The sequence below is a fragment of the Solenopsis invicta genome, chromosome 8 (genome assembly GCF_016802725.1).
Source record: "Solenopsis invicta isolate M01_SB chromosome 8, UNIL_Sinv_3.0, whole genome shotgun sequence".
Classification (NCBI taxonomy): Eukaryota; Metazoa; Arthropoda; class Insecta; order Hymenoptera; family Formicidae; genus Solenopsis; species Solenopsis invicta.
Genome location: NC_052671.1, coordinates 23,982,912 through 24,006,074, shown reverse-complemented (window position 1 = coordinate 24,006,074; position 23,163 = coordinate 23,982,912). Strand labels below are relative to the sequence as shown.

General features: G+C 33.2%; 4 protein-coding genes across 5 annotated transcripts in view; 2 read left to right on the top strand and 2 right to left on the bottom strand.

The window, feature by feature from the left end:
* LOC105203969 (tRNA-dihydrouridine(20) synthase [NAD(P)+]-like) overlaps nt 1-23,163 on the top strand; it is a 523,658-nt gene that overhangs the window by 139,320 nt on the left and 361,175 nt on the right. The window lies entirely within an intron of this gene.
* LOC105203334 (protein bunched, class 2/F/G isoform) lies at nt 201-10,263 on the bottom strand. Of its 2 annotated transcripts, XM_011172113.3 has the most exons (4): nt 7,632-10,263; nt 7,015-7,523; nt 1,386-1,437; nt 201-1,298 (listed from the first exon to the last, which is right to left on the bottom strand). In XM_011172113.3, the coding sequence occupies exons 1-4, from the start codon at nt 9,030-9,032 to the stop codon at nt 1,095-1,097; spliced, it is 2,166 nt and encodes a 721-aa protein (XP_011170415.2). In that variant the 5' UTR covers nt 9,033-10,263; the 3' UTR covers nt 201-1,094. The 2 variants fall into 2 exon arrangements, with proteins under 2 accessions (XP_011170415.2, XP_011170414.2); XM_011172112.3 differs by having other exon boundaries at nt 7,015-10,263.
* Nucleotides 14,336-22,193, top strand: LOC105203332 (RCC1-like G exchanging factor-like protein). Its single transcript, XM_011172109.3, has 9 exons — nt 14,336-14,478; nt 14,727-14,906; nt 14,997-15,245; nt 17,936-18,218; nt 18,300-18,472; nt 19,719-19,877; nt 20,042-20,169; nt 20,292-20,423; nt 21,820-22,193. Exons 2-9 carry the CDS (start codon nt 14,795-14,797, stop codon nt 21,895-21,897), a joined length of 1,314 nt encoding a protein of 437 aa, XP_011170411.1. The 5' UTR covers nt 14,336-14,478; nt 14,727-14,794; the 3' UTR covers nt 21,898-22,193.
* Nucleotides 21,912-23,163, bottom strand: part of LOC105203338 — a 27,159-nt gene continuing 25,907 nt past the window's right edge. The window contains exon 16 of the mRNA XM_026138935.2: nt 21,912-22,280. Within this exon, the coding sequence (XP_025994720.2) occupies nt 22,144-22,280 (137 nt within the window). The 3' untranslated portion in view covers nt 21,912-22,143. The remainder of the gene's footprint in view (nt 22,281-23,163) is intronic.

Here is a 23,163-nt window from a genome sequence, read left to right as displayed (position 1 = left end):
CACAGTGTGAAATTTTACTTGCCTATTTTAAATTTTAGTTTACATTTTGTTTACTTTATACACATTCAATACGAATAAATATAATTACAGACAGCCTGATTAATTTTAATTGCGTGTTTATATGTAACATTTAAAATATACAACGTATTTTTCTTTTTAAAAGAAATTAAAAGAATTTACCATATCAAGTTTTCATAATCTTGATACAATTAAAAATTTTTATTAGGCATGTTTGAAATATAACATAAAATGACAGGAAATTGCAGATTTTTTTATGCACATTAATAATAAATTTCTCGGTTTTTGATTCGTTAATGCGACTTACAATATATATACACACACACACACATATACATACATATATATATATATATATATATATATATATATATATACATACATATAACTTATACATATGTATATGCATCTAATTTTAAAAGTCAGTTTACACACGGATTAGATTATAAAATGTGAAATATGATATTCGAAAATAATGAGCGATAAAATTTATCATCGATATCTATTTCAGTCAGCATAAAAAAAGGCTGAATTATTAAAATATTACACAATATAAACGATATTTTACAAATTTTGTTAATCTTCGTTCATTTTGTCAAATATGTTTAATCAAATCTATTAATTAGCTAAGTGTTAAAACAGTGAGAAAAGTACTCTAGGAATGTCACGCTGTCTATCCTGCCGTACTGTTACTTTTTTTAACGTTAAGTATCATATTTCTAATTTAAAATAATATCAACTTTGTCACGTTAACGCTGCTTAATTTTGTCATGCCATATCTGTTTTACTCTCTGTTTAGAACCATAATAACAGCATCTTTGAAATGTTCATTTTGAAAGAAAAGAAAAGGTACGAATTTGCGATTTTAAATATATTTCCTAAACGGTAAACTGAAATAGTAAAAAATAATGCATTATCTTTAGTTCACTTAAAAAAATGAGTCTAATGCTAATATATATTTATATATAATAAATCTCATTATTTATAAATTTCTAAAAATCGTAAAGTTATATACAATAATATTATCCATTATTTACTTGACAAGGTATCGATAGAAACTTATATACAATGGTTACCTATTGACCACTTCCTGAATTGTTTTGGGTTAATTTTGCTGTTGCCTGGCTCAATTGAGCCAGTGTCTCTGGAGTCGCGTGTGCTTTTAATATCGAATTTTCCGCTTCCAATTGATTGATGCGATCCATAAGCTCGGCTATCTTCTCTTTCAGTACCTCAACTTCTTCCCGTACCGCGAACATTAAGTGACTTTTAACCAAATCCTGAAAAAATTTACTTCGTCATTACCATCCATCGAGATAACGACCTAATAATAATGAGTAAATGGCTCTGTTATTGCAGTTCCTTACCATAGCCTGCTCGATTTTGTTATCAATCGCTACGGCACTCGTCCCCGACATACTGCAACGTGAATTTATTCATATAAACTCGTATAAGTGTACAAGTAAGAAAATTATGCTATTTAAGATTCAATGATACAAAATATTGAATTTTTATTATCGTAATTGTATATAGAATGGCTTAAATATTCAAAAAGATTTTAAGAGGTGATTTTTGTTAAAAGGACACATACACTTAGATCTAAAGATGAAAATAAGATCCTAATTTTGTTAATTTTCTTGTAAAAAACGAAAATAAGAAAGTGTTTATTCTCTTGCAAAAATTATACTTTTCTCTATTTGATATTTAAATTTTATTAAAAAAATAAAATGGTGTTGCTTTTCAATGTTTTAAAATCATGTTTACGGTGATCACTGCTACTTTTAGAACTCTTCAAAAAGCAAATTGGCACAAATTTTATAAAGTTGAAACAAATCTAGAGTTTGAGGTAATTGTTTTTCGAAATATTGCGTTTGAACAAAATAGTAACTGATTAAATGTAGAAGAAAAAGCGACCAAATTAGAAAAACAGAAAGAAAAGTCGTGTTTATTCCATTGTAAAAAAAACATTTTTTCTATTTGACTTGGCGGTTAAATTTTATTAAAAAATAATATAAAATGGCGTTGCTATTCAAGTTTTCCTAAATCATATTTTTAAAAATGGATGACCATTGTATCTTGAAAACGGTTCGACCAATTCACCTGCAATTTTACACACTTTTTCTAGGTATTAAAAATTAGTGCTTAATAAAAGATTTTTGTTATAATGCTTAGTTTTGTCGTATCCAAAAAATGAACATGATTTATAAATAGAAAATCGATCTGTTGACTTTAATCAATTACAAAAGAATTATATGTTGTACTGCTCATTATTTTTTGCAATCCAAAATGTGAAAGAAAAGCGACTAAATTACAATCAACAATTAGTGTAGTTTTTTAACAAATTTATTCTTTAATATTACATTAGTACGCCTCGACTATACTTATACAATTGACAATTTTATTTTAATTATTTTAAACGCAGTAATTAACAAATTTATATCACGATCAACTTGTGTCTAATGTCTAGAGTTTGTAAAAGTTCATGTCAACGTGAGACAACGCTCAACCTTTAACGATAAAGTCATTATTGTTATATATGATTTGTCTGTGATTTATCCACGTATGAAAATATTGATAACAATTCATCAGTCAGTGACAAGAATTTCGTTCGGTCCAAATGAAGTGTATGTAAAATTCCGTGAGAGATTTAGAAACTAAATTATTCTATAGGTATTAAGTTACGAAAAGGTCACCCGATGTTTTTGATAAGGTTATATCAGATAAAAATTTTAGAAATCAATGTGAGATCGCGTTGCCCGACCGTTTCCTGTGAACTCTGTGTCTTCGATCATATACCGAGAACGACTCTTACAAACTCTAAACACAAATTGATCGTGATATAAATTTGTTAATTAATATGAGTTTAAAATAATTCTGCTAACTGATAAACATTAAGTATAGTCGAGATGTATTAATGTAACATTAATTGCTATAAAAAAAAAAAAAACTATATCATTTAATTTGTTGAGTGTAATTTAGCTGCTTTTTTTCTACATTTTGCAGTGTATGTGAAGCTAGCATCTCAACATTTTGCACTGCAAGTTCTATTTGTACCCGCAATAGTTCTACAGTTCCTGACAATTTATATCAATAGTTCCGTCGAAATAATAAAAAAAATTACATTAAAAAAAATGAGATTTTAACTTCCCGTGGCGTTTCAAATTTTGGAAAAAATAATTTTTACTACGGAAATCTATAATTCTCGAAGAGTTCTATAGTTCCTGATAGATTTTAGACATAGTTTTACCCTTTAAACATTTTTTAATAAATTTTGAACGAACACGCTAGCACCACAGCACAAAAGTACTACTTTTACTTAATAAGAGTTCCAAACGACTTCTTGGCATTTTTAGATAGTTTTGCAATCGGTTTAAAGCTTTCTATAGATTTCGTCAAGAGTTCCGCTTTTTATATATTTTTTAATAATTTTTAATCTCACACATGCTGGCAAAAATTGTTTAGAAACAGATAAAGGCTGAAACTCTTGACAAAACCTATGAAAAGCTTTAGAACTATTGCAGAACTATCAAAACATGCCAAGAACTCGTCCAGAACTCTCAACAAGATGGTACTTTAGTGCGGTGCCAGCGTGCGGGTTTAAAAATTGTTTAAATATATATATATATATAGGTCGGAATTGTTAATGTAAGTCTATTGAGTAACCTCTAGAACTTTTCGAGAACTATAGAATTCCATAGTCAAAAACAATTTTTTCGAAACTTGAGGTGCGAACAAAAAAATCAAAAAATTTTTATAAAATATTTAACCCTCAAACACATAAGTGAGTCTGAGAATATAAAGTTTCGAACGCTTGTTGTGTGAAGACGGAATGAGATAGGAGGTTCGGATCAAGACGTAAAAAAAGTTTGAAATCTCGATTGATATGGTTGATCAACTTTTTTGGTCAACTAGAATTCGAACGGCACGGCAGCAAAGTTTTGTTAGGGTCAATGCGACTCATATAGTGTGTGAAAGAAACTTTTTTGTGAGTAATCTTATGTAAAAAAAAAACTGAACAAAACATGTTCAAACAGGTCCGTTCGCGTGTGTCACTCTGTCTAAAGTTAAAATACTATAGTACCGTGAAAGAGAGGATTTTTGCGCAGGGTACAAAATATATTATGAAACACATCAATTTTCAATTTTAGACACCCTGAGTTTATGAAAAATACCTCATATTCGCCTTGTTACGTAAGTATATTGTTTAATAGAAATGGCAGTGATATAATTTTTTTTGAAAGTATGACTCTTTAGCTTTAAAACGCCGTATTGTCAAGTCTTTAAAAGTTTTTTGTTGCAAAAATATGATTTTTTAAAGAAAAAGTGGATTTTTGAACAATTTCTAATTTTTGCTTAATGGTTTTTCTTTTATAACTTAACAATAAGTCATTTCTCGGCAATATCGATTATGCAGTCATATACATTTCTGAGATTCTGAACTTTTATATAAAAAAAAAAGATTGTTGAAAAATGTTGATTAGAACATAAAGTTAAAACTTCTCAAAGTTAGAAAAGTCTCTCATACCTGAAAATGTGTTTACTTATTTTACGGGATTGGTGTGTTTAAGGGTTAATGACCAGAACTATTGTTTATACTTATTAAGAACTCTAAAACTTCGAGAACTATACAATTCCATAGTTGAAATCAATTTTTTCGAAACTTGAGGTGCCAGGTGCCACGCGAAGTTAGCACCTCATATTTTCAAATTATCATTTTTAATGTTATTTCGGCGAAACTATTGTTATAAATTATCAGGAACTCTAGAACTATTGAGGGTGCAAATAGAACTTGCATAAAAACTTGCGGTGCAAAAAAATAAGGTGCTAACTTCACAGAGACTATGACTTCTTAGAGACGAAAAACATGATCAAAACGATTTAGTCTCAAAGTTAAAAAAACAATTTGGTTTGTTTTTCAAAAATTTTGAAAATCTTAGAGCATTTTGATGAAATATTGTGTATATTTTGAGGATATTAAAGGTTCATTTTTCAAAGTCATACATTATTTTTCAATTAGTGAACCCAAAAATAAGCGATACTTCTTTTTTTATGATAAGTAAGATAAATCAGCACAAAAAAATCTCTTTGAAACGGAATTTTTCCTTCAACTTTTACTTTGCAGTTTTGTAAATGTTTCAAACAAATAGTCATATAAGTTTTTGTCTTGAATTAATACAAATAAGAATCACCTTAATATCTTTAAGAATGCTTCAGGACTACGTATGTATCAAATTGTGAGTGATTAAGGATGTATTACACATATAGTTTCTGCGACGTAAATTGAAATTAGAAGCATGTTAATATTTAAAATATATATAACATTATATTCTTATTTAATATAATGCACTTTTTATAATTTATTTACTTTATTAAATACTGTTATTAAAAATTAAATTATTTCAAAAACAATAATAAAAATCTTAATTTTTTTATTTAATTATTTAAAAAATGTTTTATCCAATACAAAAGTTAAAAGTTATCGAAATTTAAAAACTTCAAGCTTTTTAGATTTATTCTTTTTTTCCCCAATGATTGACGAAAAATGTTAGATGTATCCGAATTTTGAAACACTGAAACCAACTTCAAAGAACAAAACAATGACTAATTTGACTTATAATTTGGCTTATGCAACGTAAATCTCAATGTTTTGCTACAGTTTTAGACAAATAATTTTTAAAAGAGTAATATACTAAAGTATAGATTAACTTTAATCTCAGTTTTACTCATTCTTTTCTTCTTAGAACTAGAAAAAGACAAGAGTTACTTAAACCGAAATCAAAGTTAATCTACATTGATAGAAAACGACATAAGTGAATCTAATTGAACTTTTGCATGAACATTTAAGAGTTCTATTAGTAGAGTTAAAAAATTTGACGAAATGGTAATACTTTCCCCATCTTTACAAATAAGTATTGCAAAAAATGTAACTTTACATTCTTCTGATTCTTATCAAGATAAAATTAAATGATTTTTAAAACAATAAAAAATTGTACACAAATTTTATAAATACTTTAACATAATAATAGAATAATCGACTAAACTTTTATATTTTTGGTAATATTTTGAGATATGGCACGTACATCCAAACAAGCAAATTGTTCTTATTTATAGAATAACTAATCTCTACGTCGTAATGATACTTCACGTAAATCATCTTGAATACTTACAAGTATTTATATTTAAAAAATCGGATTTTGGTTATTGACACGTAATTAATTAAAGCATGTTTCTACTTTTCGTTGAAATAATTTTTGATGCAGATAGAAAATTGCCACCAAATGTTTTGTATTATTTTAAAATGCAAGGTAATCAGAAAATTTTTGTCATAATTCAGGATGTTTACTTAAATTTTGTAAAAGAATTCCTGGTTTTTCCAAGAATTTTATTCACAATTCCAAGATTAGAAAATCTTTTAATGCAGCTTTGAAATAAATTTACTTTATTATAGTTTTTAATGTTCCTTAATCACAAAAGAGCCACTTGAGTGTTGAATATTAAATTTGAGAAAGTACTATAAAAGAAACATAAAATAACATGAACTAAAAAGCATATAACAATTTGTCTGCAATGATTTAGCTCATTCAGTTAGAAAAGTACAGAATACGAAACGTGATTAAACTGATTAAACACATAACGTTAATGTAGAACGATTCAGTCTTTTATTATCAGCGATTTTTTTTAAATTTATGAATCACACAAAAATAGACGTGAATGTACGGATGTATATGCCATATTTATTGCTAATCGATTGTCGATGTTTTGTATTAACAAAAATTAGAAAAAAAATGATAAAAGAATTTTGTCAGAAAGAGATAGAATGTAAATTTCAAAAATTTCTCCAAATTTCAATAAAATTCCAACGAATATTCATGATTTTCGCGGAAAAAAAGAAATGCTTTAAAAAAATTATAAGTTTTTTCTGTAATAAACATCCTGTAATTTAAATATATGTAATACGTCCTTAATTTCCTCGCGAGTGCTGTTCGTCTCGAGTACCTCTCGTTATCCTCGAGAGCACGGTTCTCGTCGCTGCCTTGCGTGACTTCGGCCAACGATTCCAGTAGAGTCGTGTCGGCCGACTGAACGTTGGTAGAGTTAGGAACGATGCCGGAGATAGATTCTTGCTCCGGGTCAGACTGATGGAACGCGATGCTTCCCTGCTGCAGGCCAGCCACAACGTTGGCCGTCACCTGCGCGATTTGCACCGTCGGAGCATTACCGTTGGACGTTTGCGTCGGCTGCATCTGCTGCGTCGAGGGTGCGATCACCTGCGACTGCACGGGCGCGCCCGCGGAAGGGTGGATCGTCGACGACGTCTGCTGCTGCTGCTGCGGCGGTGGCGGCCCGGTTCCGGCCGTCTGAGGAACCTTATGGATACTCTGCATGCCCTGTATCCCCTGTATGGCAGTCAGTGGCTCGGAAATTTGCGTCATCTGCGGCTTCTGCGTCGGCGGCTGCAGGGACGGCGGCTGCTGGCAGGAGGTCGCCGCTTCCGACTGCTGGTGCTGCGTAACGAGAATGTTTGGTGCCTGAGAGGTCGGGATTGACATTTGCTGCACAGCCGTTTGCTGGCAGACATTCTGCACCGGCAGCGATTGATTCTGTGTGCTCACCGTCACGTAAGTCTCCTCTTTGGAGTGAGGTATACTTGACTGGGGTGTTACCGTGCTATTGCTAGCTTGCGTTATGATAGGGATGGAGCCTTGAGGCATGCTCTGCGGCTGTCCCAAATTGTTGGGATGAGTGGGAGCCTGCTGCAAATTAGAGGGTAACGTGGAACCTTGACCACTTTGCGGTGGCTGCGACGGCGGCTGCTGCTGCTGTTGCTGAGTAGTTATTGGTTGAGTCTGGGACTGAAAGTATTGGGGAATCTGCTGCTGCGCGGATGGTGGCGGCGGCTGCTGTTGCTGTTGTTGCTGCTGCTGCTGCTGTTGTTGTTGTTGTTGTTGTTGTTGTTGCTGCTGCTGCTGCTGCTGCTGCACCTTGGTCTGAGTCTGAACTTGCGTGGGATTATGCTGTACATTGGGAGGTATTGAATTGTTCACCGCATAGCTCGCACTCGACACCGATTGCGCGGGATTGCTCGTCGCCGCGATAGACGAATGCACTACCGGGTTGTCCGGGTGTGACGACACTGGCCCGTTAGCGTCGATACCGATCCCCTTATCGTCAGTCACTACGGATTGCTTAGCCGCCTCTGGTATAACGATCCCGCTGTCGGTCACCCCGTACGATATGCACACCTCGTTTGGATCGGACACCTTCGGCGTGCTGATGGCGGTTGGTTGATTGACGGACGTGTGGTCCAGGTAGTCCATGCAGGTCCATCGTCCTCGCTTGAACGGCTCCGTGCTCTCGATCTTCACCACCTTGAACCGCTCGTTCCGGCCGTGCGAGTGCACCTCGCGCAGCTCGGCGTCCTGCTTATCGGCGGCGGACGCGAGCCCGTCCAAGGTGCTGATGTTGCTGTCGTTGACCGAGTTGCTGGCGCCGCCACCCTCGGACGACGGCACGATCGCCAGGCCGTACTGCGAACTGGTGGGGATCACCGGGGCGGTGCTAAGGGCAGCGTTGCTCGTATTGAAGAACACGTCCTCCTTGGAGAACGTGTCCTCGGAGTAACTCGGCGTCTCGATGTCGAGGTCGGTGACGCGCGAGTTGTCCTCCGTGTGCGACTCGTCGAGGTCGTCGTTGGAGTCTTCGCCGGCGTCATTGCTCATGCGGCAACCTACGGTGACGCTGGTGATCTGGAACGACGACGTCTTCTTCCGGTTGCATTGGCCGCCTCCGCTGCCGCCGTTGCTGCCGCTGCCACCACCGCCGCCGCTCGCCGTCTGCACGACGCCGCTCGACGGCACGACGACCGGCTGCTGCTGATGATGATAATGATGCTGGTGATGCCTGTCTACCTCGCCCAGACGGATCGTCTCCGTGGTTGTGCGGTGCACGGGATTCGAGATCTTCCTGCTACCATCGGACAGCCTGTGCGATTTTCTGTGCACATTATCGGCCATTATTATGAGGACTTAACATACGAGGGACACGATCGCGGCATCCGTCCTCTCGCATGTTAGAATCAGCATTGTCGTGCCACGCGCTCGAGACACTACTCTTCCGGATCTCTCTCAGACACTCTTCCCCTCCTCTCTCTCTCTTCCTTCTCCTCCTTCTCCGCCGTCGCTTCCTCCTCCTCCTCCTCCTCCTCTTCTTCTTCTTCCTCCTCCTCCTCCACCACTGGCTCCGTATCTTGCGCCGATCCGATTTTAACGCGACCGGTCACAGTCGGCCACGCTACGCGCTCTCGCTCCTGCGGAAAGTACGGGACGAGCGCTCAAAGGCATATTCCGTGCACCGCTCGAACGTTGACAGGTGATCATCACACTGATTTTAGCGGGGAAGAAGTGCATATGCTCCAGTGACGTTCGTCCGTGCCCGTTGCGTTTCGTTGCGGTCACGCTCTCGCTGAAAAACAACGAGGTTCCCTTGCTCTCGCCCGCGTGTTTGTCCGCTGCTACTGCTGACGAAAACGACGACGACGACGACGACCACGACGACGACGATGATGATGATGATAATTATGGATGATTGCACGTACTGTTGTTACGTTATTTTTTCAGCCTTCTCTCTCTTTCTCTCGCGTGCGAACTGTCTTTGCGCTTCTCCTCTCGCTAACAATCACGCCCCATTTAATCTCATTCGTTTAAAATTACCGTCTCGTAACGCGAGGCCCATTATCCATATCCTTTTTATACACTGTATAGTAAGTGGGCAGTTTAAAAATGGCTGCCGATTCATTCGCACGATTGCCACGAATTGTAGCTAGATCATCTGCTACACGCAGCGATTTTGCAGTTCATGAACGGTACACATGTAGGCCTGCGCACAATGGAGAAATATTAGGAGAGTGTCCCATAGACTTAAGGCTGATGCTTTAATCCCGGTCTACAATAGCTTTGTTTATTTTGTCTCTCTTTGTTTATTTCTGTATCACACAGGCATAGATTACACCGCGTACTTGATACACGTACTATTAGTAATTTTCTATTAAATTATCATAATTTCGGCAATGAATTTAAAGAATAGTATACTAATAGCGTTTTCGATTGGGAAAAAGTTAGTGCGCACTCATTTCACGCCAACACTGGACAAGTTCCATGAGTTGCACTGAATAGTGCAAATGCAAAAGAACACGCTCAAATTTTCAGTGCAAGTGTCACTTGAGTTAATTATAATAGATTACGCGAAAAAGAAAAAAAGTTACCTCGAAAAAGTAATCTCGTGCTCAGTAAGTAATGATTTTTACTATATGTAATTAAATAGTATATAATCATTAAAAAAATGCTATTATATTACATTAAGTAATTAATTATATTTTAAAAAATTATATTTTAAAATAAAATTGATGTACTTGTATAAAAGATATAACACTTACGGTGTCATTATCCATTTTTTTCACACATGCTACATAATTTACAGTTTTTGGAATCATTCTTCTAGTTCGGAAGATTGCAATTATTTCTTCTTTCTCGTTTGAACTAGAAGAAGATTCCAAAATTGTCTTCAAAATATTAAAAAGATCCAAATCCGGATTCCTCATTTTTCAAATTTGAAACTTTCTTCGTTATTGCTTATAGCGTTTTTCATTGAGAAAACTAGTGCGCACTGAATGTGCACTTGCTGCAAGTAATTAGGCGTTTCCGTTGGCACCGTCATCGCGCAAACCGAAACGTTCAATGAAAAACGCTATTACAATAATGCACTGATGCTTGCATGCATCCAGTGCACTGAACTGGCACGGTTAAAATATCTCGTGCCACTTATAGCGTTTTTCATTGGGAAATCTAGTGCGCACTGAGTGTGCACTCACCGCTGGCAATTGGACATTTCGGGCTGTGTTCCGATATAACTGCCAGTACTGACAGTGGTGAAAAATCCGTTCCGTTATTGGTACGCAGCGCACTGCGACAGCATCTAGTAACATCAATGACGTCATGAATGGTAGCCATATTGCCACTGTGACTATTGCAGCTTCGGCTGCGTTCAGATTCTCCACCCGGTGAGTGATCTCTGGGTGACTGGGTAAATGGGCGGAGCTAATGAAAAGCTCCCTAGTGGTTTATGGAATCTGAACGCACTCTCAAACATTGGGTGTGTTTAGCAAATAACGCTGAGAAATAGTAACATAAATATCTCAGATTCAGAATAAATTACATAATAAATTAAGATAAACGATAAAGATAATACATAAATATTTTACTATGAATTTTTTTATCAATATAGCTAAAGTAGATAAAAATTAAATGTTAGTAGAATAAGACGAATCAATTTAAACAATGAAAATAAATTTTTATTTTAACAAATTAGATGAAGATATATATTGCGCATATCATCTATTATATGTATAGGCTTGTTTTCTATTCCTGCACTAGACTGCACTGGAACGTTCCTTCTTGTTTTCACTAACTTTCAAATATATATCTATTTCACTTTAAGTGCACACTAATTCAGGGAGTTCAGGAACAGAAAACAAACAGTATATTTTATTAGTATCAGAAAATATTTAATAATACTAAAAATCTTTAACATACTAATCTCAAATATAAATATTTATATAACGGTTTTGTGAGACTGTAGACCAAGTACACCTTACATTAATAGAATAAAAGATTAATATTTATTAATCTGTAATTACATAAACAGAATAATAAACAAAACGTTTAAACTTTACTTAGTTATTAACGTTTTTCTTTATTATATTTATACATTTTAATTTTTATTTACTATAATATTTTAAATTAAATTTATTTTTTTATTTTAAATTTGTTTTAAATATACGAGCTTTATCACAAATATATAGAAATTTTTATAGCGATACATTTTGGAACGCACCTTTACGTCACCCACCCGTTTCACCCGGCTCAAGGACCCATGTGGTTTTTCCACTCTCTCGGGATAGACAGAGTGATAAAGTGAACGACCCACCTAATGTCCGGTAGGGGCACTCTAAAGGAATCTGAACGCTCTTTAGGTGCCTGGGTGCACTCGGGTGGGGAATCTGAACGCAGCCTTCCAAGGTGAGGTAGCTACAGTGCAATATGGCTACTGCAATGCTGTTCCGAAATACGATGCTATAGCAGTGCTGGCAGTAATGCAGTAATATTGGAAACAGTTGTGACAGTGTACTGTCATGACGTCACATTTACTGCACTGCCAGTAAAAACGGAACACAGCCTCGAGCTGTGTTCCGTTTTTACTGGCAGTGCAGTAAATGTGACGTCATGACAGTACACTGTCACAACTGTTCCAATATTACTGCATTACTGCCAGCACTGCTATAGCATCGTATTTCGGAACAGCATAATAGCCATATTGCACTGTAGCTACCTCACCTTGGAAGCTGCAGTAATCACAGTGGCAATATGGCTACCATTCATGACGTCATTGATGTTACTAGATGCTGTCGCAGTGCGCTGCGTACCAATAACGGAACGGATTTTTCACCACTGCCAGTACTGGCAGTTATATCGGAACACAGCCTCGGTTCGCGCGATGACGGTGCCAACGGAAACGCCCAATTACCTGCAGCAAGCGCATATTCAGTGCGCACTAGTTTTCCCAATGAAAAACGCTATTAGTGCGCACTGAGTACGCACGGGTGACACTCTTTTGGACACAGCACGATTGGACACCAACCAATCATCTTGACTTATCTAACCAAACCAACGGAAAAACTCTAGGCATCGACCGCTGTGAATGGTGGTGTCGAATCATGAGGTGTCCAATCGTGCACACCCCAGTACGCACTATGCGAGTGTCGTGCGTTCAAACGAACACATGACACTAGCCAAGTGCGTATTGGCACTGTCAATCGAACACGCGCCTGACACTGAGTGCAGCCAGTGCATCCCAATCGAAAACGCTATAAGTACAATATAAATAGAGATAATTAAATATATGTATCATATATACACGCATCGTCAAAAGTAAAGATAATTTAAGATACTTTAGAAAATTACGAGTTAATACGCGTATTAAATGCTTGGTGTAAACTAGGCCATAAGTTGAAGCCTTTGAGCGCTCGTCCCGTACTTTCCGTAAGAGCGAGAGCGCGTAGCGTGGCCGACTGTGATCGGTCGCGTTAAAATCGGATTGGTACAAGATAAGAAGCCAGTGGCGAAGGAGGGGAAGAAGAGGAGGAAAAAATTACAAAAGCGAGCAAATTCACTAGCTTTTGACCAATAAAATTACAAATATTCTAGTAAATTTACTCTCTTTTGTAATTTTTACCAAGGTAAATAATGGCTGTTTTCCTTTTAGAAGCGGGGGTGATACTGCGGGTACACCCCTTGGGTGTACACCCAAGGACTTTGATTCTGTCCATGGGGAAATTTTCCAAATTGAGAAGTTGCTATCTTTCTACATACTTACAGTTCATGATTAACGTAACGACCAATAAGCTCTAGTCGTTTCATTAATCATGAACTGCGAGTATATAGAAAGTGGTGACTTCTCAGTTTGGAAAATTTCCCCATGGACAGAATCAAAGTCCTTGGGTGTACAGTCGTGTTTATTATAGTTGCGACACTTTTTCTTCGATGGTTTTTGGAATGTAGCCTTGCTCATCGAACGGCAAACGTAATTGGTTAGATCCACAAGTAAGAACCAATCACGTTCTCAGCTCTCGTTATAATTACGCGTTCAGAAACGCATCTAAGAAAAAGTGTCGCAACTATAATGAACACGACTGTACATGAAATTTAAAGGGCCTCGTACATGAAATGCATAACAAAGTATAAGCGTAGCATAAGGTTTCTGGATCAATGGGAATTCTATGTAAATTAATATGGCGATTTTATGCTGGATGTTCATTGGTCCATCGGTTTTATGTTATGCTTATGTTATGGTATGCATTTCATGTGCAAGGTCCTTTAAAGGGTCTCGCACATAAAATGCGTAACATAACATAAACATAACATAAGACCAATAGACCAATGAAAATGTTATGTAAATCAATATGGCGACTTTATGCTGGATGCTCATTGGCCTATCGGTCTGATGTCGTGCTTGTGTTACGTTATGCATTTCATGTGCGAGGCCCTTAAGGAAGTTGATTGGTCCGTTAGCACATGCATAAGAAAATAGACCAATCAATTTCTTTATGCATACGGTTAAGCAGCTATGCAAAAGCCTGTGTCGCGGCCTTAAAATTGTTTAGTATCATCATTTAAACTGAGCATTATATCCGATTGATACGGATAGTACTTAGTACGCATAACAAATAATTAATGTAAACTAGATAATTCACTCAATGTTGTTTAGGACACTTCAAAGTCTACATGATGTTTCTTGGATGAGGCATGATCAGTGTTTAAATTGTCCGCGTCGGCACACTCAACATCATGGCCGACCATTTCTCTTCCAGATCAAATGTGCCGACACAGAGTTGACTTGTATGCACTTGTATGTATCTATATTGTGGCCTTGGATGCTATTCTTGCCGGCTCTTCATTTTAAATGTAAAAAACAAACTAATGCGGCAAGGAATAAAAATTATGATGAGATGTGCTAGTTTGATGTAGATTAGACTAAATTCTTGTTAAGAATTTGTAATTTGTGTTGTAAAAATTAAAAAAAAAAATGATAGTGAAGTAATTTTATTTACAAAAGAAATAACCTACACATATCTTTTCATAAGTTGAAAATTTTAGGAGTTGTAGAAATTTCTCCCCTCTGCCTACTCTTCCCCAGAAATATATCTTGAGGAAATCTAAGAAAAATGTTCAGCGCGGGAAAAAGTTGCTTCGTACGGGTGGCGAGAAACGTTAAAAATATACATACAAACAGTCAGATGTCTAGACCCTCTAAGCCTGAGCTTAAAACTTTACCAAGTTAGAAAACAATAATAAAATACATACACATATATATATACGTATTGTATTGACAGACTTTTTTATTACTTATTCGAAATTATGTTACAGTTTTCCAGTATCCGGTAAGTCGAGAAAATGACCGCAGAGTGTATGTGTGGGGTCTTGCAGCACATGGTGCTCTCGGAGATTCGAGAGCAATGAAAAAGGGCAAAATCTCAAAGCCAAAAAGGTTGTCTTTTGCTGAGCGACATAAGGTGACAGATATCGCTTGTGGGTATGGCTTTACAGCTTATGCAGTACATTCTTCGAATGGGAACATTGTTTACGGGACTGGTATAAATACAGATTCACAACTCGGTAATTAAAGATTATATTGTTTCCATAGGCATAAGATCTTGCAGTACATTGCAATATTTCAAAAGATTATTAAAATATAAAATATGCAATGTGATTTTAATAATGTTGCAGTAATATTTTTAATATATGGAAATAAATTACTAAGATTTTATGTATATGTATCTGTGCATACACATGTACATTTTCTGACTTATCAAGCAGTTTTACATAAGAGTATTGCATTTAAGCAAGAATTTATTGTGATTAATTATTTTTGAAAATGTTTGATAGTAATTTTCAGAATTAAAGTTTTCAAATTGAAGTACAATTCAATTTTATAATTTTGCATTTTAGCAAAGTTATATATTAAATTTTTAGGGCATTCTAAAAATTACAAGACTAACAAATAATCTATGGGACATGTATAAATATATCAAAAGTTAAAAAACAATTGTATTAATTTATGTAAATAAGACATTGTGTTATTAATCATGTATTAACATGTTTTTTTCTGATGGAAATATATCAAAAATAACTCTTGAAATAATTTTAAAATGTTAATAAAGTAAAAGTACAGAAATTGTTGAAAATATTTCAATACATATAAATCATACTTATAATAGCAAAATAGTATGATTTTTTAGGAATGTAATAAATAATAAAGCACGAGCAAAATTGGTTTTTAAGTTGTTTCTTTTACTTAAATATTTGCAAGTTAATTATAATATAAATATTTAAATTTATGAGTTATTATAATTACAAATTCTTGAGTTTGCAATATTTAAAATTTTTTTAAATGCATTACAATTATTTAATTCTTCATAATTTTAAGACTTGAATTATTTTCGTTCTACCTATATATACATATACTGAATTTTAATAAATTTTGCTGAGTGCTTTTATAAAATTCTTTGCATTCACTGAGTTCTATTTTGAACTTCACTAAATTCTTCACAATCTTAACATCTTGTATTGAATTTTTATTGAAATCTTAATGAAATGACGCTGAAAATGAGATAATTAAAAGAGATTTTTATATGCAATATTATATGTATTTTATATAATACATGTTACAACAATACATTATTAAGGCTCCTGTCTACTCGCCGTGATCATATTAAAGTGATGTCATAAGCGAGAAATTACATGAAAGTTTCCAACGTGGCATTTGTAAATAAAGAAAATTTGGGTAAAATAGAATAACGAAATTGCATGGAAATTGTAAAAATAAACTTTAACTATTTTTTTTACCTAATAGTCAATAAATAGTTGTAAAAAAAACACTTAAAGTAAAGCCTATTCAAGAAAATCCAGACAAGAAGACACATGGATAGTTATTGAAAGTAGTGAAAAATATGCTTTTATGTATAAAATTCAATGAAGCTTATGGTCCATTTTTACGAATTTGGTAAATACGAGACAAGTCGCATTTTCATAGTAAAACTCATAATAACAAAATGACATGCACGACAAAATTTCATTATCAATCTGTCACATTCCACGCCTATTATTTCTAATTTTGTCCGTGATGGTATGTCGCTACCGTCAACGCGGAGTTCCGGTTGAGGTACCAGATAAGCCTTAATAGTACATTGCAAATTTATTTATACAATTTTTTTAATTTTTGTACCTGTATATCCTACAGATTGTTTGTTCAAATTATAAACATCTTAATTATTATGAAATTAAAACGTATTATATATTTTATTGTAATACTCTATTGGAATATTATATTACAATATTTTAAAAACGAACATTTTATCATTACTGTAATGGTACAGCAATATTTTGTAATATCTTTGTAATATTACATTTTACAAAAGTATTACAATGAAATATTTCTGTAAAATGTTTTCGTAATCTTTTTGTGCTGGGGGGTTTAGCCTTTCATTTTATTTATGACTATCTTGGCTTACAAATTTTCAGACTTACTAGATAAATAGATTGTAATAGTAGTTGATTAAATACTTGTTAATTAGTGATCTAAATTAAATATTAATTTTATTATACTTAATATTGAATTATATTTCAAAAAAAATTATTTCATAATCATTTGTTGAAGTTAGTATGTGTTTATGTTAAATATTAATTTTATACCAGTAAATATTATGTTAATAATTTATAATCTTAAAACTTTTGTTATTTCCCAATAGAGTTTATAGTCATTTTTAGTAGTAAAATAGAAAGTTTTCTTATGAAAATCAGGGAAGTCCAACAAATTAAATTTTCTGGAAACAAAATACTTTTCATTTTTAAATCGTTTATTGTATGAATATGGTAATTTTTCTGTGGACATGTAATAGATATAAAAACAAAGTATTAGGCTTTGATTAATATTTTGAGAATTTATTGAAAACAGAACTTGTTAATAAATTTGTTTGGTTTTTACGAAAACTTTTATATTTATTACCTATTTATATTTATATCTTTTGTTTTTCTATTTGATTTTTTATGGAATAAACTTATATATGAAACTAATGATAGAGAATGATCTGGCATCATAATACAGATTTGTTTAAATAAACTTGTTTGATTTTTGTTGGAAACTTTTCAATTATTTTGTACAAATCTTTTATATGCAATATAAATGTTATTCAACTTACTTTATTTACTTCAATTCGATTTACGATCAAAGTCTCGAAATGTAACACCTTATAAGTAGAAAGGTATCGTTAAATTTGTAGAATTACAGTTTATTTTTTCTTTAATAGGTCACAACCTCGATGAGAAGTTTTATAGTATGATATTTATCCCAAGACCGATAACTTTACCATTGAAAGACATCTCGACCAAAATTATTGGCATGGCTGCTGGAAGAGCACATTTATTAATACTAACGACAGAGGGTTTGTTTACGTTGGGTAACAATGCGTATGGTCAATGCGGCAGACCGATTATATTAAATGAAAATTACGAAAAAAGTATGACAATCCATTGTATACCTGATATTAAAGGGAACAAAGTTATCGCTGTGACAGCTGGTCAAGATCACAGGTAAAATAATCAATTTAATATTAATGACGTAGTTACACAGTATTTCTTTCCATGTATTTTCTCATTAATATTATATAACAGCATACTCTTGACAGAGGCAGGTGAGGTATACACATTTGGTTGGGGTGCTGATGGACAGACAGGTCTTGCGCATTATCAAAATGAACATCGACCGAGTTTGGTCAAGGGTGACTTAGCGGGACAGCGTATAGTCAAAGTTGCCTGTGCTGCTGATTGTGTATTAGCTCTTAGCGGTATGTAACATTGAAATGTGTAACATATACAGAAGAGGGAAGTACAACGTGTTACAAGTAATGAGTTAATGCGATTTTTATTTTTTTGTAATAACGATTTGATAATGACCCCCTGTATAGCACAGAAAAATTGTAGCAACATTACAAAAACATTTCATTGCAAGGTTGCAGCTATAGTGAAATAACTGCCTTTAGAAATATTACGCGTGGTGCGGCGAATTCAGACCGCGCGTCGTCGTCACGAGCTAGGCGCCATGAGCCGTCCTACGGCGTGGCGACATCGCACATTGGCTGAGACGTTGTAATTTATAACTATAATTATAGCAAGCATTACAAAATGCTGTAAAATTTTTTTGTTTTTTTTGATCGCCTCTACATACAAAGCGGCTGGTTCTCCATTTCTGGGACACCCTGTATAATATTGTAATGTTGCAGCAATATTGCAAGCTTCTATGTTGTATGAGACATAATTTTTCATTGGTAATATAATATAAAATTGATAATATCAAAGTTGGAATAGGGTTACTGCACCAGTCAATGAACAAATAAGAAATTGGACCAGTCAATAAACAAACACAAAATAATTTAATACAATTACATTTTCAAATAAAAAATTACATTTAATAAAATCTACATGAAAATTAGATTTCAACAATATCAATTAATTTTGCAGTTTATTATTTTAAAATCTTATTATTTTAATAGTTTTTCTAAATAGTCATTTATTGGCGACTGTTTAGTGACTGATGCAACGACCTTAGTCACTTTAACTTTTGACAAGTAACTTGTTATCAATAGGGTGTTATTACATGTGTCGTATGACAAATTTTTTAAGCATGTTGATTGGCCGTAGAATAGACAATTTCTTGAATCTCTAGAAATTTTTTATTCTGCAGCCAATCAAAAAATTTGTCGTACGGCACGTATAATACCGGCCTTACACGTTACTCATTAAAAGTAAGAAGTAACTCGTTATTAGACTCGTTATGTAATGAATAACATATTAGTGCATTAGTTTAATTTAATTACGTAACAAGTAAAATTACAAGTGAAGTTTTTTTTCAGTGAATAATGCGTAATAGTTACAAACGAGTTATTTGTCAAAAATGACAAATTCCAATCCTAACTTTACTATTACCGTTATGAAAAATTATAACGTTATTATATCGTTATCATAAAAAAGTAATATTAAAAGTTATTAATATTATATACATAACAAAAATAAATAAAAATATTTTTAATACAGATAAAGGGAAAGTGTATGGTTGGGGTAATTCGGAATATGGTCAGTTACCAGTTATAAAAGATAGTTACCAAGTAAACATTGCTACAGAATTAGATACACAAAACTTAGGACATATTATAGACATTGCATCAGGTGGCTGTTTTTGCATGATTTTAAATAGTAGGTATTAAAAATTATCATAAATTACAATATTAATCATAATTTTATTTACAAGTTTTATTTTAGTGATTATTATTAATAATTTCTATTTGGAAATACTAAATATTTTTCATATTGATTTCTGTTATATGTCTTTGATATTAATTAATGTTAAATTTTTATAGGTGAAGGTAATGTCTATGTGTGGGGATATGGTATACTCGGTCTTGGACCTCAAGTACAGAAAGTATTAAAACCAACCATGATTCCTCCCACATTATTTGGCAATAATATATATAATCGTAATGTTAAGGTAAGTAAAATATTTAAATTAATTTATTTGAATTTGAAAAGTTTTATTACTCACAAATCGAAAATTTTTTATGTACATGTATCTATTAACTATACGTCAATAAATTTGTTATACTTTGCTAGGTAACAAATATATATTGTGGAATTAGTCAACTAGCTGCACTAACCAACATAGGAGATTTATACATGTGGGGTTGCAATAAATTTGGATCTTTGGGATTAGGACATACAAAAGATCAATTTTTTCCTTTAAGGGTAAAATTATTAGAAAATTTATTGTATTAGATTATATTAAAGTTTTTAAAGAGTGATTCTAGATAATTTATATTCAAATTTTGTTTTTTTTTTTTAGTAAATGTTTAACTATTAAAGTATTTTAGACACTTTCTGAAAATATATTCAGAATTAAAAAATTAAGAATAACGAAATTTCAGTAAAGGTTTTGTTGTTTAATCATAATGTTTAAATATTCACGTACTTTAGATACTTTTTATGTGGATGTTTAAATATTTATGATTAACTCTTAAACACACAAATGAGTCTGAGAGGCCCTATATGAACTTTCGAACGCTTGCTGTGTGAAGACAGAAGATAGGAGGTTCGGATCAGAGGGTAAAAAAGTTTGAAATTTTCTCTTTCGAATATAGTTGATCAACTTTCTTGGTCAACTAGAATTTGTACGGTACGACAGCAAAGTTTTGTTGGGGTCTGTGGGACTAACATTATGTGTGAGTGAAACCTTTTTGTGAGTAATTTTATACATATGAAAAAATCGGACAAAACACGTTCGAACAGGTCCGCTCGCGTATGTTAGTTGCATATAGTCTGTCTAAAGTTAGAATACTATGCATATAGTGCCGTGGAAGAGGGATCTTCTGTGCAGGGTCCGAAATATATCATAAAACACATTAATTTTAAACAACTTGACTTAATCAAAAATACTTCATATTTGCCTTGCTACGTAAATATATTTTTTAATAAGAATGATAGTAACATAATTTTTTTTGAAAATTGACTCTTTAGCTTTAAAACGCCGTATTGTAAAGTTTTTAAAAGTTTTTTTGTTGCAAAGATATGATTTTTTTTTAAAAAGTGCATTTTTAGACATTTAAAAATATCTCATATTCTCCTTGTTACGTAATTATACTTTTAAAAAGAATGGCAATGCCATAATTTTTTTTAAGTATGACTCTTTAGCTTTAAAATGCTATATTTAAAAATTTTTTAAAGTTTTTTGTTGCAAAGATATGATTTTTCAAAGAAAAAGTGGATTTCTGAACAATTTTTCATTTTTGCTTAATGGTTTTTCCCTTATAACTTTACAATAAATTGTTTTTTAGCATGCCGTTTGTACAGTTACATTTATGAGATTCTAAATTTTTATTAAAAAAAAAAAATTGTTGAAAAATATTGATTGGAATCAGAGTTATAATTTCTCAAAGTTGAAAAAGTCTCCCAGACTCGAAAACATGTTTACGTATTTTACGAGATTGTTGTGCTTAAGGGTTAAACACGAAGTCTTAATTGCAATTTTATTATTCTTGATTTTTGTTTTATTTTATCTTATCTAGATTTATTTTTTAAATTTTCTTACATTTGTTATAAATAATGGAAGTTTTCTGTCTGATTAACAATTTGTTACATCTCGCAGGTTGCAGTTGGAGCTCAAGTGAGAAAGATTACGTGCGGAGTGGACCATACAGTGGCTCTCTGTAAACCTTTTATTTGAAGGAACAACATTTATTTAAATATCAATTTATTTATTGAAACAAGTTTTACAATGCTTTATTTTGAATGTTTCGGTGTCAATACAAATGATTACAAAATATCTCACATGCCTTCATCAGGCAATAAAAGGACAGTACTAAGCGATATTTACAATTCTAATTCTAATTCTAATTTGGCTAATGTAATACATTCATGCGGTTTTGTTTATTAAAAAAATTAACTTATGTAATAATTTGTTGTATTTTTATTACAAAAATGTGTATAGCATACTTATGATTAAAACAAAAATGTTCAACATGTTTATGCTTGCGTTACTTTCACATACTAAATTTTCATAGCGAATGGTGTATTTGATCATATGAGGGAATCTGCACACGTCAGGCTCTAAAGAAATACAAACATATTATAGAAGATAAGAAAAGATCTTAATTAAATAATATTCATTTAATATAAAACAGATTGGGCAGTAATTAAAAATTAAGGCTCCTGATTAGTTGGTCGAAAATCCGTGTTGACAGTGGCGACGTAGTATCGTGGAAAAAATTAAAAGTAATAGGCGTGAAACGTGGCATGTTGACGATGAAATTATGTCTTGCATATCATTTCGTTACTATGTGTTTCATTGTGAAAATGTGACTTGACTCATATTTACTAAATACGTAAAAATGGGCCACAAATATAATTATCTTTGAATTTTATACATAAAATCATCCCAGGTAGCAAGTTGACGTTATTTATCATTTTGACGTCAGCTAGTTACCTGGGATATTTTTCATTCATTTCAACAGCTGTCCGTGTGTTTTCTTGCCTGAATAGACTTCACTACATGCTTTTTATGACTATTTATTGACTGTTAGGCGGAGAAAGGAGAGTTAAGGTCCATTTTTACAAGTGTTTTTTAAAGCGATTTTATTATTTTGTTTTATCTAAATATTTTTTATTTACAAAATCTACGGATCAAACTTTTACTTGTTATTTCTTGTTTATCGTCACGACTTCAATATGGCCACGGTGACTAGTCAGGAGCTTTAAGACTATTACATTTAAAAAAGTTTTGGATATAATCATAAGACCGTTGATATAATTGTAATCGTAAGCATATCGATCAATCATAGTTCAACATTTTAAAACTTAAAACCGCATTTTTGCTTATGATTGGTCGATTTGCTTACAGCCTTACGATTACGACTAAATTTTTTTTACGTGTGATGACATTAAATAATAAAATTAAAAAGTTAACTTTTAACTTAATTTTAAATGAGTTAAT

Coding starts and splice junctions, on each gene's coding strand:
- LOC105203334 (XM_011172112.3), bottom strand. CDS start 9,032: ATGGCCGATAATGTGCACAGAAAATCGCACAGGCTGTCCGATGGTAGC. Junction 1,438..7,014: donor GCTCTCGAGGATAACGAGAG/GTACTCGAGACG, acceptor TTCACGTTGCAG/TATGTCGGGGACGAGTGCCG. Junction 1,299..1,385: donor ACAAAATCGAGCAGGCTATG/GTAAGGAACTGC, acceptor AAATTTTTTCAG/GATTTGGTTAAAAGTCACTT.
- LOC105203332 (XM_011172109.3), top strand. CDS start 14,795: ATGTTCAGCGCGGGAAAAAGTTGCTTCGTACGGGTGGCGAGAAACGTT. Junction 14,907..14,996: donor TGAGCTTAAAACTTTACCAA/GTTAGAAAACAA, acceptor ATTATGTTACAG/TTTTCCAGTATCCGGTAAGT. Junction 18,219..18,299: donor ACAGCTGGTCAAGATCACAG/GTAAAATAATCA, acceptor ATTATATAACAG/CATACTCTTGACAGAGGCAG.